General features: G+C 43.2%; 1 protein-coding gene across 1 annotated transcript in view; it reads left to right on the top strand.

Moving 5' to 3' along the window:
• The window catches only part of LOC137433085 (uncharacterized), a 67,902-nt gene that overhangs the window by 6,636 nt on the left and 48,955 nt on the right, over positions 1 to 12,311 (top strand). The window contains exons 2-4 of the mRNA XM_078768756.1: positions 980 to 1,095; positions 4,208 to 4,346; positions 10,000 to 10,564. Coding sequence (XP_078624882.1) covers positions 985 to 1,095; positions 4,208 to 4,346; positions 10,000 to 10,564 — 815 coding nt within the window. The 5' untranslated portion in view covers positions 980 to 984. The remainder of the gene's footprint in view (positions 1 to 979; positions 1,096 to 4,207; positions 4,347 to 9,999; positions 10,565 to 12,311) is intronic.

Here is a 12,311-nt window from a genome sequence, read left to right as displayed (position 1 = left end):
ATGATGACGTCATCGGTCACGTGGTTCGGCCGACATCTTGGATAAACCGAAAAACTTTGCACCTCCATATCTCCAAAAGCGCTGAATAGAAAAAAATTGAGACATGGCTCATTGTAAAGAACTCTCCTTGGGGAATAAAATATGTTAATGATGATGTCATGGGTGCCTCCATTATGATGTCATAATTTGACAAGTACAAAACTAATCCGATCAAGATAATTTCTTGAGCATAATCTAGGAATAAATTAGTTTTGGAAAAAAAAATGATGACGTCATTGGTCACGTGGTTCGGCCGCCGTATTTTTGTTTTAATACAAAAGCCTTAAAAACCACTGAAAATACATCCTGGCGAGGGTTTGCAATCTCTGATTGCTCTTTTTCTTGTTTATCTTGTAATTAGAATACCATGCCATGGAGGCCCTATTAAACTGCTCTATCCACCTCAACATGGTGCGCGCGTTTAGAAACATTGGAATTTTCCGGATTATTTGTAGTTAATTATGAACTCAGGCTATCATGACGATCATTTTGGTGTATCACAATCCACATCAGAAAGCTCTAGTAGAACTCCACAAAAAAATTTGCCACACACACACACACACACACACACACACACACACACACACACACACACACACACACACACACACACCTCATCCATTCATAGTCGATTGAACTATATCCTTGAACATTGTGGAACATAAATCACATTCATAATACGTACTTCCGAGAACCTCCAGTTTATCAATACGTGGACATGTTCTATACCTATAGCGTGGTGTCTAAGGGAAATGAATAAGACTGCTTCAACAGCGCTAAACTTCCGGATGTATTTAACGATCTTTAAAAGCATGTGTTAAAATTGAAGTGCTGTATAGTGTATATATACTTAAACACTGTGCGAGTATCGTGTTTTCCGAACTATTTAATTTACTCTGTGACTGATTTGTTCTCCTTTGTGCTCATTCGCCCCTTGTAGACATTATGCCGAATTCCCTTGACAGTAAGTGGAAAAATAAACTTATGGAGGAGTTGGATGAAATAGAATTGATGAAGGAGCAACTTTCTGTGAACCTGTTGAAGTTCTTCCAATTTGTGAGTAATATTGTGGGAGAACTCAGGCTTCGGATGTTTGCAAAGTTATGTCATAATTTTGGTTTGTGTGATTATGTATTGTGAATGTTGGGGTTGGACATCATGCGCCTCCTCACTGTGCAGGTCAAAGTACAGACTCGCAAATATTATTCAGCTATTTATTTAGTAGGAGCAAAGGTACCCGGCATTGCAGGGTGACGCAGGCTTGCTTTGTGACGGGAATATTAAAAGAGGGGGAGAAAGAGAGAAGGGAGGAGGGTAGCAGAGAGAGCGGGGAGGAGGGTAGTGGGGAGAGAAGGGGAGAGAAGGAAGATTGAGTGAAGGGGAGAAGGGAGGAGAAATGGGTGGGGGAGAGAGAGGAAGGGGATGAGGGGTGAGTGAGGAGAGGAGGGGAATGGAAGGCAGCGTGAGTGTAGGGGAATGGAAGGTAGTGTGAGGAGAGGAGAAGGGAAGGCAGTGTGAGGAGATGGGAATTCAGTAGGGGGAGAAAGGGGAGGAAGGCAGCTGGAGGGGAGGGCAAGGGAAGCAAAGGCGGCATGAGGAGGGGAGGAGAAGCCAAGGCAGTGTGAGGAGAGGAGAGGGGAGGGGAAGTGACGGCAACATGAGGGGAGGGGAAGCCAATTCAGTGTGAGGAGAGGGGAGGGGAAGCGAAGGCAGCATGAGGAGAGGAGAGGGGAGGGGAAGTGAAGGCAGCGTGAGGAGAGGGGAGGGGAAGTGAAGGCAGCGTGAGGAGAGGGGAGGGGAAGCGAAGGCAGCGTGTGGAGTTGTTAGGGCCCAAGGGGCACATACAATTATTATTTTGTGATTAATACTGTAGTACAGCACAGTAATGAGGTTTTATAAGCACCCCCCTTTTTTGTAATTGTACAATCAACAACTCCCTCTTTTTTGTAATGGTACAATCCACACTTTGAATCGGGAAGCAGGTAAAATGAAATGCGCCCTTAACTTCACGGACGTAAGAATAGCACTCAATGTTGAACATCAAAGTCAAAAGACAAATAAAAGGTAAGAGATAAAAGGTAAAGCAACTGAAAGGTAAGAGAAGGGTGAACAGTGGGGTGTTCCATTACCAAGCTGCTTGTTGTAGAGCGCTCGCCAAGTGGCTTAAGCACCTTTTGGTTCTTTGGCCAAGTGGCTTAACAAAAAGCTTTCTGGTTCTTTTTAATTGTTTTATGGAAATGCCCTTAATGTGTCTGTTGTCGTCTATATTAACGTTTCTATTAACGTTTTGTAATACTAATCATCGTTTTACTATTATTATTATTTAGATTATTATTTTACAATATGGTACTGCAATGTTAATATTATTATGCTATTATCATTACTCTTGTTATTACTTTCGCTATTTGAAGTGACCTGCGAAAAATTCCATGATAACGTGCAACGACGCTCAAGCTGCTACATATTTATACACCTTCCCAAGGTGGAAAACGGCATTAAAACATGGAAATTCCTCTGGATTTTTTGCAATCGAGTCTAAAACGAGTGATAATAGCATGGAGGGAGTCCTCTTAGTTGTGATACAATTGAAGGTTCTGAAGCATCACTTAGCAACCTCACTTAGCATCACAAGCAACCAATACCCTCTCCCACCACCACCGGAAGCAGCGCCAGACGATACACGATACATGTTTACAAAGACAAGACAATATGCGTGGCTCTACCTTCGGAACTCCACATGAGGGGAGCATTTGAAGTCGCTACAACCTTTGCCTGACCTGTAAGCCCCCTTGGCAAGTTTAGTTGATTGAGATTGCATCATGATAAGTATCGACCGAATACATCGATGAAGATGTATCAAATAATTTGACACAAGTGTCCTCACGGGCCACCCAGGACTAGGTTTTGGTGGCCCGGCGGAGTTTTTGTTGGCATTCGGCACCGGGAACACCGCTTATTTCGAACCCTGCAGGTGGACAAAGAGGTTGTTGAATGTATGTATGAGATGGGTCATTTTCAGAGGAGTGGAGGACAGGGTTAATTGTGCCGATGTGGAAGGGGATGGGGCATGTTCAACATCCAGGAAAGTACAGGGGCATCACACTCCCTAGTCATGTCATGAAGGTGCTGGAGAGGGTTCTGGATGGGAGGATAAAGAAGAGTGTGGAGAAGGAGATCGGAGAAGAGCAGCATGGGTTTAGAAAAAGGTAGGGGAACGACAGATGGGATGTTTCCACTGAGACAGCTGGTGGAGAAGAGGTTGGAGGTGCAAGGTGAAATTGGCATTGGGATTTGTGGATCTGGAGAAGGCCTACAACACTATCCCAAGAGAGGTGATGGCGACACTGAGATGGATGAGAGTCCCAGAGGCAAAAGTTAGGTTAGTGGAAGGGATGTACAAGGGAACGAAGGAAAGAATTTTGGTCGGTCCTGCGATGTCGGGCGAGGTCAATGTGAACATCAGTTTGAGGTAAGGAAGCATTCTCAGCCCACGTATGTGGAGCTGGTAAGCAGGAAGGTGAACATGAAAGATATTCTGGGGAGGATATGGTATCCTGGCGATCTGGTTGTTGTTGTGGTGGAGAGTGGGCAGAACATGCAGGAAGTACTGGGGGAGTGGAAGGTCGCATTTGAGAAACATTGGCTGAAATTGAGCATGAAAAAGACGGAGGTGATTTGTGTTGGGCAACAGAGAAAAGAAATGAACGGAGAGATCGGTGACATCCAAACAGACCTTAAATATTGGTTGCCCAAACTAGGATGGGAGAAGAGTTGCAGCTGTTGGACAGGGTGGTGGCCTGGGGCGGGTTGTGGTGGGATGCAGGTATGGGCCAGGATGGTGCGAGGTGTGGGCACAAGACTCCTCGGTGTGTGGTGTGTGGGAGGTTGGGATGTGTGAGGGGTGAATTTTAGTTTAACAATTTGACAGGCCTTTCCCCCACATACCAGTGGTGGTGCTGCACTCAAAGTGAAGATCTACATTCCTCCCTGCCCATGCTTCCCACTCATAGCTCAAACCCATTAGAACACCCAGATGACCATAATGAATGGTTTTGTTCATTTCCTCGTTTTTCAGAACTGTGCTCTATCTAGATTTGTTGTTTATATTATTTCCTTAAATATAAACAAAGAACTTTTAATCATGTTCATTTGTCTTTTCGCCTTTTAGCTAAAACGGGATGTGCTTGTGGTGCTTGATAAACACCAACCAAAATCCCATAAACATCTGGAAGGCGTCACAGCAAGACTGGAGCAGCATTCTCGCACTCTGAGCTTCTTTTTGAACCTTTTGAACTCTTTCAGGAAAAGTGAGTCGATTCTAGATTGTTTTTTTATATATATATATTAATTTTTTTAAATTTTTTTTTTAAAGGAATTGGTTGATTAGTTGTAGAACTAATAGTTAAAGGTAAAACTTATCTCAGAGGTGTAGTGTATGAGATGCACAATAAAACACATGAAGTGCTCAGCTGCTTACTTTCCCAAAATTTAAATTACCGGTACAAATTTGGTAATAATAAAAATTGTAGTGGCGTGTAATAATTAAAAAAATCATAATAATAATAATAATAATTGGCCCTTTTGTGTAATTGAATTTGTATACATAGCCCTTTTGTGTCTGGATACAAGGAGCTGAAAAATAAAATTGGAGGGATTTAAGTTGGAGGAAGGGAGGGTGTGGGCGTTATTAGGGGTGGAAAGGGTTGAAAGAGCAAACGGAGGTGCTGCTCATGAGGCATTCGATCTACAATGCACTTTTTAAAGAGCAATTCCAACTGCACAGCCATTCGTCACATACCTGTCTCCAGAGATCCATCATCATAGTTTTTTTATTTATTTATCATTTGGCGACCTCACCAGCGACACCTTCCATGACTGGTAATGGTCAAAGACGGGGACAAGCCCACATCATCATCATCATCATCAATATTGCTATGTTTGTAGGGGGTAGTGATAACTTAAAACCAGGTAGATTTGCATTAATTAGCATGCACTATGTTGCGATAAAGAAGAAGAACCAGCATGTAATAAGTACTTGTTTAGCCGGGATGTCGTGTAAGGTGTATCTTCGTTCGCATCACGAGGGGTGGAGTCATGTTAATTAGTTTAGGGATTATGTTAATTAATTCCCTGTGTGTCGATGCCTCTGTAATTTATACTTTTGTTCCTTATGATACCGCACTAGACATTAGCCAAAATCGCCCATTAAACGATACTAATTAATCATAAAACTAACTGGAAACTCAGATCGAACAATACAGCTGGCGCCGCAGCCGCATCACCACAAGGACAGGCAGGCCGAGAGCCACGCCCAGAAGAGCGGTGATTGGGTGGGGGAAATTGATTGGCACATGCCCGGGTAACATGGGACTTGCTGATAGGAGCAGAGATGGACTACAAAGAGGTGGCACATGCTGATTGGTGAAGCCAGCACGGATGACGTCAGAGCGGCGTGTACAAGATAGTTGGAGCGGCGGACATTTTTCCTTCTCGTTCTGGACACCAATAGCGGAGGGTCGTTGTTGCCGCTCTTGCCCCTTCTGATTTGGACGCTGTCACGAGCGGTCGTGTTGGGAAATCTTGCTGGTGGTTGTGAGGAGGAAGAGCCGTCGGTTTCCAAGCAAGAACAACGAGCGCTGCTTGCTCGCTGCAGCGTAACGAGGCAGGAGTGAGTGGACGCGCGGTGAGACCTCGCAGTGCGCAAACGAGCGTTGCTTGCTCGCTGCAGCATGACGAGGCCAGGAGTGAACGGACACGTGGTGAGGCCTAGCAGCGCGCGAGCGCATTTCCCCGCCAAGCCATCAGACGGGCCTGGACGATTCTTGACGAGATACCCCAGCCGATTTGAGTTGAGTCCCCTACATAAATGACACATAATTATTTTCCAGTTATTTTTACCTTTGTCTGTGTTTAGGTCGATTGTGGGGACGTCCCAATTTAGGAATTATAGTTTTATTTTGCCACGTTTTATTTTGTAACCTACATTTTCTAAAAAGCCGGTATTTATTTTTGTACATCATAAACTCGTTTTCGTTTGAGTTTATTTATTGCAGGTTTGAAAACTGCCCGTGGGATCCGTAAAGGTAAGCTCTTCATCTTCCCCCCCCCCCCCCCCCCCCCCCAGCACTTGCTCCCATGAGTATTCTCTGCTATATTTTTGAACTCAACGCTTCGGAGTGTTAAAGCTCGTTTGGTCCTCCGTGCTACCCTACGGCGTTCACCAAGGGTAGTCACACGACAATATCATCATTTTACGACCGTTTCAATGCTTGCATATGGAAGAGCCCACATGGCTTCACTTATCTCCATGGTTAGCCTTGGCTCGTGGAGTATCGAGGGCTTGGGAAGAGAAGGTATCATAAAGGACAGTATCTCGCTGCATCCATCCTTTTCGACAATTTTTTTTTTTTTTTTTTTTGGGGATACTGAATCGAGGATCGTGAAAGAGCTAACATTTATCACACAAACAAATCAAAAATACAAAGAAAATATATAAAAAGAGGGAGCGATAGACGAGATGGGGAGAGAAGGGGAAGCACACAAACACAACATTTGAGAGCAGGGTTATCGGGAGATGTGTGGGAGGGCTTGCAGTAAAGAAGTTGGTATTTCAAAAAAGTGGATTTGGGGTGAAATTCAGACCACTGAATTCAGACCAAAATTCACCCCAAATCCACTTTTTTGAAATACCAACTTCTGTCCTGGAAATCCTTGGTGTCCTTGTGTTTTATACTTCTCCCCCCACCCCCTTCCCACGCCTCCTCCCCCCAAGCCCTCTCCCTCCCACACATCTCCCTGCTCTCAAATGTTATGTTTGTGTGCTTCCCCTTCTCCCCCCATCTTGTCTTCCGCTCCCTCTTTTTATATATTTTGTTTGTCTGGTTGATTTGTTTGTGAAATAAATGTTAGCTCTTTCACGAGCCTCGATTCAGTCGGTATACAAAAAAAAAAAAAAAAAAATTAGCGGGCGTAGAAAAGATCAAGGTTTTGGATGGGGGAAGATAAGAGATGGTGGTGATTATAGAGGTTATAATTGCAGGTTATAGAGGGATAACAAAGGAGCTTCGAGGCAACCATTACTCTGCAGATGACGATCCTGGTTTGCAAGTGCAAAGAAATCCCTTCACACACACACAAACTCGAGAGTCCGCCATACTTGTAATATCATGCAGATGCTTGTGTACAACCTGAAAATCTGCAAACCCAGCCACTAGGAGCCAAAGGAATTTTTTTTGCATACAAAGTCCATGCTCGTGGAAGAGCTAGAGCACTGAATGGATCAGGACACATCAGAATAAGAGGAACAGTAAAAAGAGAGCGCTAAGCTAGGCTTTTATGGTGGTGTATTCTTCACGAATCGATGAGAAGCGTTGTATTATTTCAGAAACATTTCTTAATTTTAATGTTATCGTAATAATAATAGTGTAACGTTAATAATAATCATCAATTCGTAGCATTTGTTATGTGGGCGTATAAACGTATAAACTAACGTGAGACGTATAAACAGCACGTTTTTTCTGATGGACCTGGTGTTGGTTATGGATGAGTTGGTTATGTTTTCACCCCTGACTGAAAGCGGGCTTAGGTTATGTTTTCGCTCCTGGCTGAAGGTGGGCAGAGGTTATGTTTTCACCCCTGTATGAAGGTGGGCGGAGGTTATGTTTTCACTCCTGTCTGAAGTTGGGTGGTGGTTATGTTTTCACTCCTGTCTGAAGGTGGGCGGAGGTTATGTTTTCACTCCTGTCTGAAGGTGGGCAGAGGTTTTGTTTTTACCCCTGTCTGAAGGTTGGCAGAGGTTATGTTTTCACTCATGTCTGAAGGTGGGCAGAGGTTATGTTTTCACCCCTGTCTGAAGGTTGGCAGAGGCTATGTTTTCACTCCTGTCTGAAGGTTGGCAGAGGTTATGTTTTCACTCATGTCTGAAGGTGGGCAGAGGTTATGTTTTCACTCCTGTCTGAAGGTGGGCGGAGGTTATGTTTTCACTCCTGTCTGAAGGTGGGCAGAGGTTATGTTTTCACCCCTGTCTGAAGGTTGGCAGAGGCTATGTTTTCACTCCTGTCTGAAGGTGGGTGGAGGTTATGTTTTCACCCCTGCCTGAAGGTGTTCTCAGGTTATGTTTTCACCCCTGTCTGAAGGTGGGCTCAGGTTATGCTTTCACCCCTGTCTGTATGTCTGTCTGTTTGTCTGTCTGTGAACTGGATATTTCAAGAAGTTGTGGACGGACTTGGACGAAACTTGTTGGACAGGTTGGATGTGTGACAAGACCAATCAATTCGATTTTGGTGAAGTTTTGAATCCGGATTCGAGTTTTTAATTTATTTATTTATTTGTTTGAAGTGATTCTTCATCATTGAGTAAATGGGGCCAAAAACCTATACACTGAATGAATGAATGAATGATAATTTTGAGGCCATTTTCCCCGTTAGAGTGGGGGTTAGCCTTGCGGCCCCATGACAATCATGGTTCCCTGTTTGAGGCAATGTTTTTATGGCCTGATGCCCATCCTGACGCCAACCGTTAGTCGCCTCTTACGATGCGCAGGGATACGGTGTACCTATTCTAAATCGTGGTACACACCGGGATCATTCATCCCAGCAAGCTGGTACTCAAATTTGCCGACCTCAGAAGGATGACAGGCTGAGTCAACCCCCCTGGTGTTAATTTAGCGATCGACCGGGATTCAAACCCAGGATCCTCGGATCCCAAGCCGGCACCCTAACCGCTAAGCCAACACCAGACTATAGCACATTATTTCCAAACTTTGTGTACGAGTTATGACAAAACTAGGTGGACAGGTTGGTTAGGTGACGAGAACATACAGATTAGATTTTGGTTCAGGTCCGCATCCAGATCCGGCCTATCAGTGGGATACAAAACATAAACTGGTCAGCCTGGCGGAGGTATGCACTCTACCGAGTGACGTTCTAGTTGTCACTTTTGTTCACCATTATAAATGAGAACAAACTTGATATATTTTGCAAAAAAAACAAAAAGACATAGCATCTGATCCCTTGTAACATAAAACGAATTCGGAATTGTTTTTTGTTGAATAGGTGTGTGTATTACTGAAATTAACGCTGGGTTATTAGCATTAAACAAAATATTCCTGGAATAAAAAAAAGAAGCAAATATTGACTGTCAATAGATTGTATCACTTTAGTGTAACATATAGAAGTTATGTTGAACTACTGTCAGTGAAACAACTTGTTTAATGCTAGTACATTAAAAAGGAGATAATTATGAGGGGGTTTGATTGGTGTTTAAGTTAATTAAGGGTATGGAAGGAATAAGTGAGGAGTCTTTTCAGCAGAATGGACAGTGATAGGATCATGGGCCACTGCTTGAAAGTGAAGAAAAGGAGAGTTAAGACTGTAGTGGGGCAACGGTCTTTCACTCAGAGTGGATGATGCATGGAATGTTCTCCCTGGCAAGTTAGTATCAGCATAAACAGTAGATTTGGTTTAAACTGGAATTAGATAGATACCCAGAAGCATTGGAGACTGAGGAATACATGCACATTTGCAGGAATGGTATGTGTCTTGGTTATGGATCTGTGATTGTGTGCATGTGTAGTGATTGTGACGTCTGTGAGAGGGTCTTGTTAAAAGGTGAATGTCCTGCTACCTGTGTTCATGCCTAAACTCTACAACTCGCTTCACTCCCTCTCCACCCAAAATAAATAATAGAAACCCTGGGGAAGTCTCCCCACCCCACTGTTGTGCCCTTCCTCACCCCCTGGTCCGTTCCAGTGATATTAATTTGATGAACTGATAGATTTAATGAATGTACATTGATGGGCCAAATAGCCTCTTCCTGTGTCCAAGTTCCTTGTGTATTCTTGTGTGTAATTGATTTTTCTCGTTCACATTTTGATAGTATTGCATGTAATTGCCATGAAGTTAATAATTTACATTTGTATGAATATTTTTTTTTTGCATAATTGCCGTTATTTGATGCTAGGTTGTTCAGTGATGCCGAATGAAGAAGTAGAAGAAGAAGAAGAAGAGCGCGCTGTAGAAATCTCTGGTTTGAGGGATTTGCAAGCCAATCCAGGGCCAATAGTTTCTTGCAATGCTGCTTTGTATTCTGCTGAAGACGATTCAAAGAAGAAAAATAAATTTACTTTTTCTCCACAAGCTAATCTTGCTCAATGCCTCGACTCCACCAGCAAGCTTGAAAGCACGATGCATGGTTTGCATGAAAATTCTGTGAAGGACCAAAATGATGTCCATTCATTGATGGATATTGAAAACATTAGTCAGATCAAGTCACCTGAGCGCAGGAAAACAAGCCTGGACTTGCCTCCAGTTGAAGAGGACACCAAAGTTCTGTGGAGTCCGTCCCTGACTGAGACTGAGGAAAGCAAGCTTTTTGCTTGCAATCCCTCGAGTCTGATTATCCCTGAACTGCCTGTGAAGGACCACATGGAGATGGAGACGACTGTGACGCACGTTGTTAGTCCAACGTGTTTTTACCTTCAGCCGCTCTCGTGCATTGAACTTTACGAAATGATGTCAGCCTTCAAGTGAGTGCACTTTGACTTTTTTCTTTTCTTTTTGCCTTTTTCGTGTGCAACTTCATGCCATGGACAAGTAGTGCATGTAGGCCCTCATCTTCTTCAAGCCATATGTTGCTGTAGTAATGCCAGGTCGTGTGAGTGATTGTGGATGACATTGTATAACTATCATTTGTAACCTGCAGAGTTATTGAAATCGAGAGTCCTGTGCATCAAACAATTGCTTATCCTGTTAATGACAGTGCTGCACTGCATGGTCTTGTGGGTTGCTACAAAATATGTGATGCTTTTGGCGGTTGGGGAGGGGGGGGTTGTATTGTTTCCCAGAGCATCAGTGTGTCAATGCATCAGAGGGGTGGGGAGGGAGGGTGTCAGTGCCGCAATCCCGTGACTTCAAATACATGGGGCAGCCATCTTGGATTTCCCTTCACCACGACAGGACGGGTCAATTTATAACGACTTTGCTTTCGGTTGAATTCGTCCAAAAATGGCAGATGTGATGTTTAAATCATTAATTTGAAGCGATGAGAGGGCATTTCCGAAAAGGAGAACATAGGAAGCTCAACTAGAAGTTTGTAAAATTTGGATGGAGCTGAGGAGCAACACTGTCTCATTGACTGAGCTGTCGGATGTCACCGATTAGTCATTAAAAAACTATTTGCAGAAAGAAAGCTGATCGAAAGTTTTTAAATGCAACATTTCTCTCGGTCACAGTGACACTTCTTTTTCGGATGGAGGCTGAGGAGGGGGTAAGGTGTCAAAAAACTGCCATAGAAGAGTGACATGTTGTGTGTACAGCCCTAAAGGCCGAGCCAGTGCTTTACAACCCTCTGGAGTGCTGCTTCATGGCAGATTGCAATAATATCACCTACATATTCAAGTAGTGTTGTTTAAATAAACTAACACCTGCTGGCCTGGCCATATAACATCGTACCGTGTTAGATAGCCAGCTGGTGTTATTTTCTTAAAATATTGAAGAAATTTCGCCAAGAGGCTGGGGCAAAAATGGCACAGCTCTTGCACCTTCTTGCATGTGATGATCATAACTGCAAAGTTTGGTGAATTTCAGCCCAACTTTTGAGGAGGAGATGGCGTGACAGACGGACGGACGGATGGACAGACAGACGGAACTGAGTATAATATCTCCCGGCTTTATTTCAAAACAGTGTGGGGACAACTATTTTTCATAAACTTTATTGCTCTATGACATTTGTTACACAGATTGCAGTGTGCATCATCTCCCAATTGAAAGGCAGCATCACACTGTATTATGAACCTGCGTAAACCATTGTTCATCCATGGTTTATCATGTATCCAACAATTGAATGATATTAAATCAAAATGCTATTTGTACTCGGTGTTAATGAGCTGAGAAAATTGTTGAGCCATACCAGTGGGATTGTCACTCTGCCTCAGTTGGTTAGTTCAGTCCATTGTCTATTGAGTCTCCACTTTATAGTCCAATCAAAGTAGCTCATTTTTTCATGTTCTCGGAAAAAATTGCAACACAATTTATTTTACCACAATGCTTTTCTATAAGGTCCCTAGAACAACAAATTCACTAAAAGTCCCAAGGAATCCTTGCAAGGGACATATGCTAAATTTGCAGAAATCCAATATGGTGGCCAAAATCCCAGATTTTCATATACCTTTGCATCTACCCTCATATAGTAAGTCAATGATAATTAATTTTTTTCTAAAAGTAGTTTTCTGAAATAAAAACATCAGGAGACAATATGAAGTGGAAATAATTAAT

The sequence above is a fragment of the Myxine glutinosa genome, unplaced genomic scaffold (assembly GCF_964187855.1).
Source record: "Myxine glutinosa unplaced genomic scaffold, kmMyxGlut1.1 SCAFFOLD_352, whole genome shotgun sequence".
Taxonomy (NCBI): domain Eukaryota; kingdom Metazoa; phylum Chordata; class Myxini; order Myxiniformes; family Myxinidae; genus Myxine; species Myxine glutinosa.
This window is presented reverse-complemented; position numbering and strand designations above follow the sequence as displayed.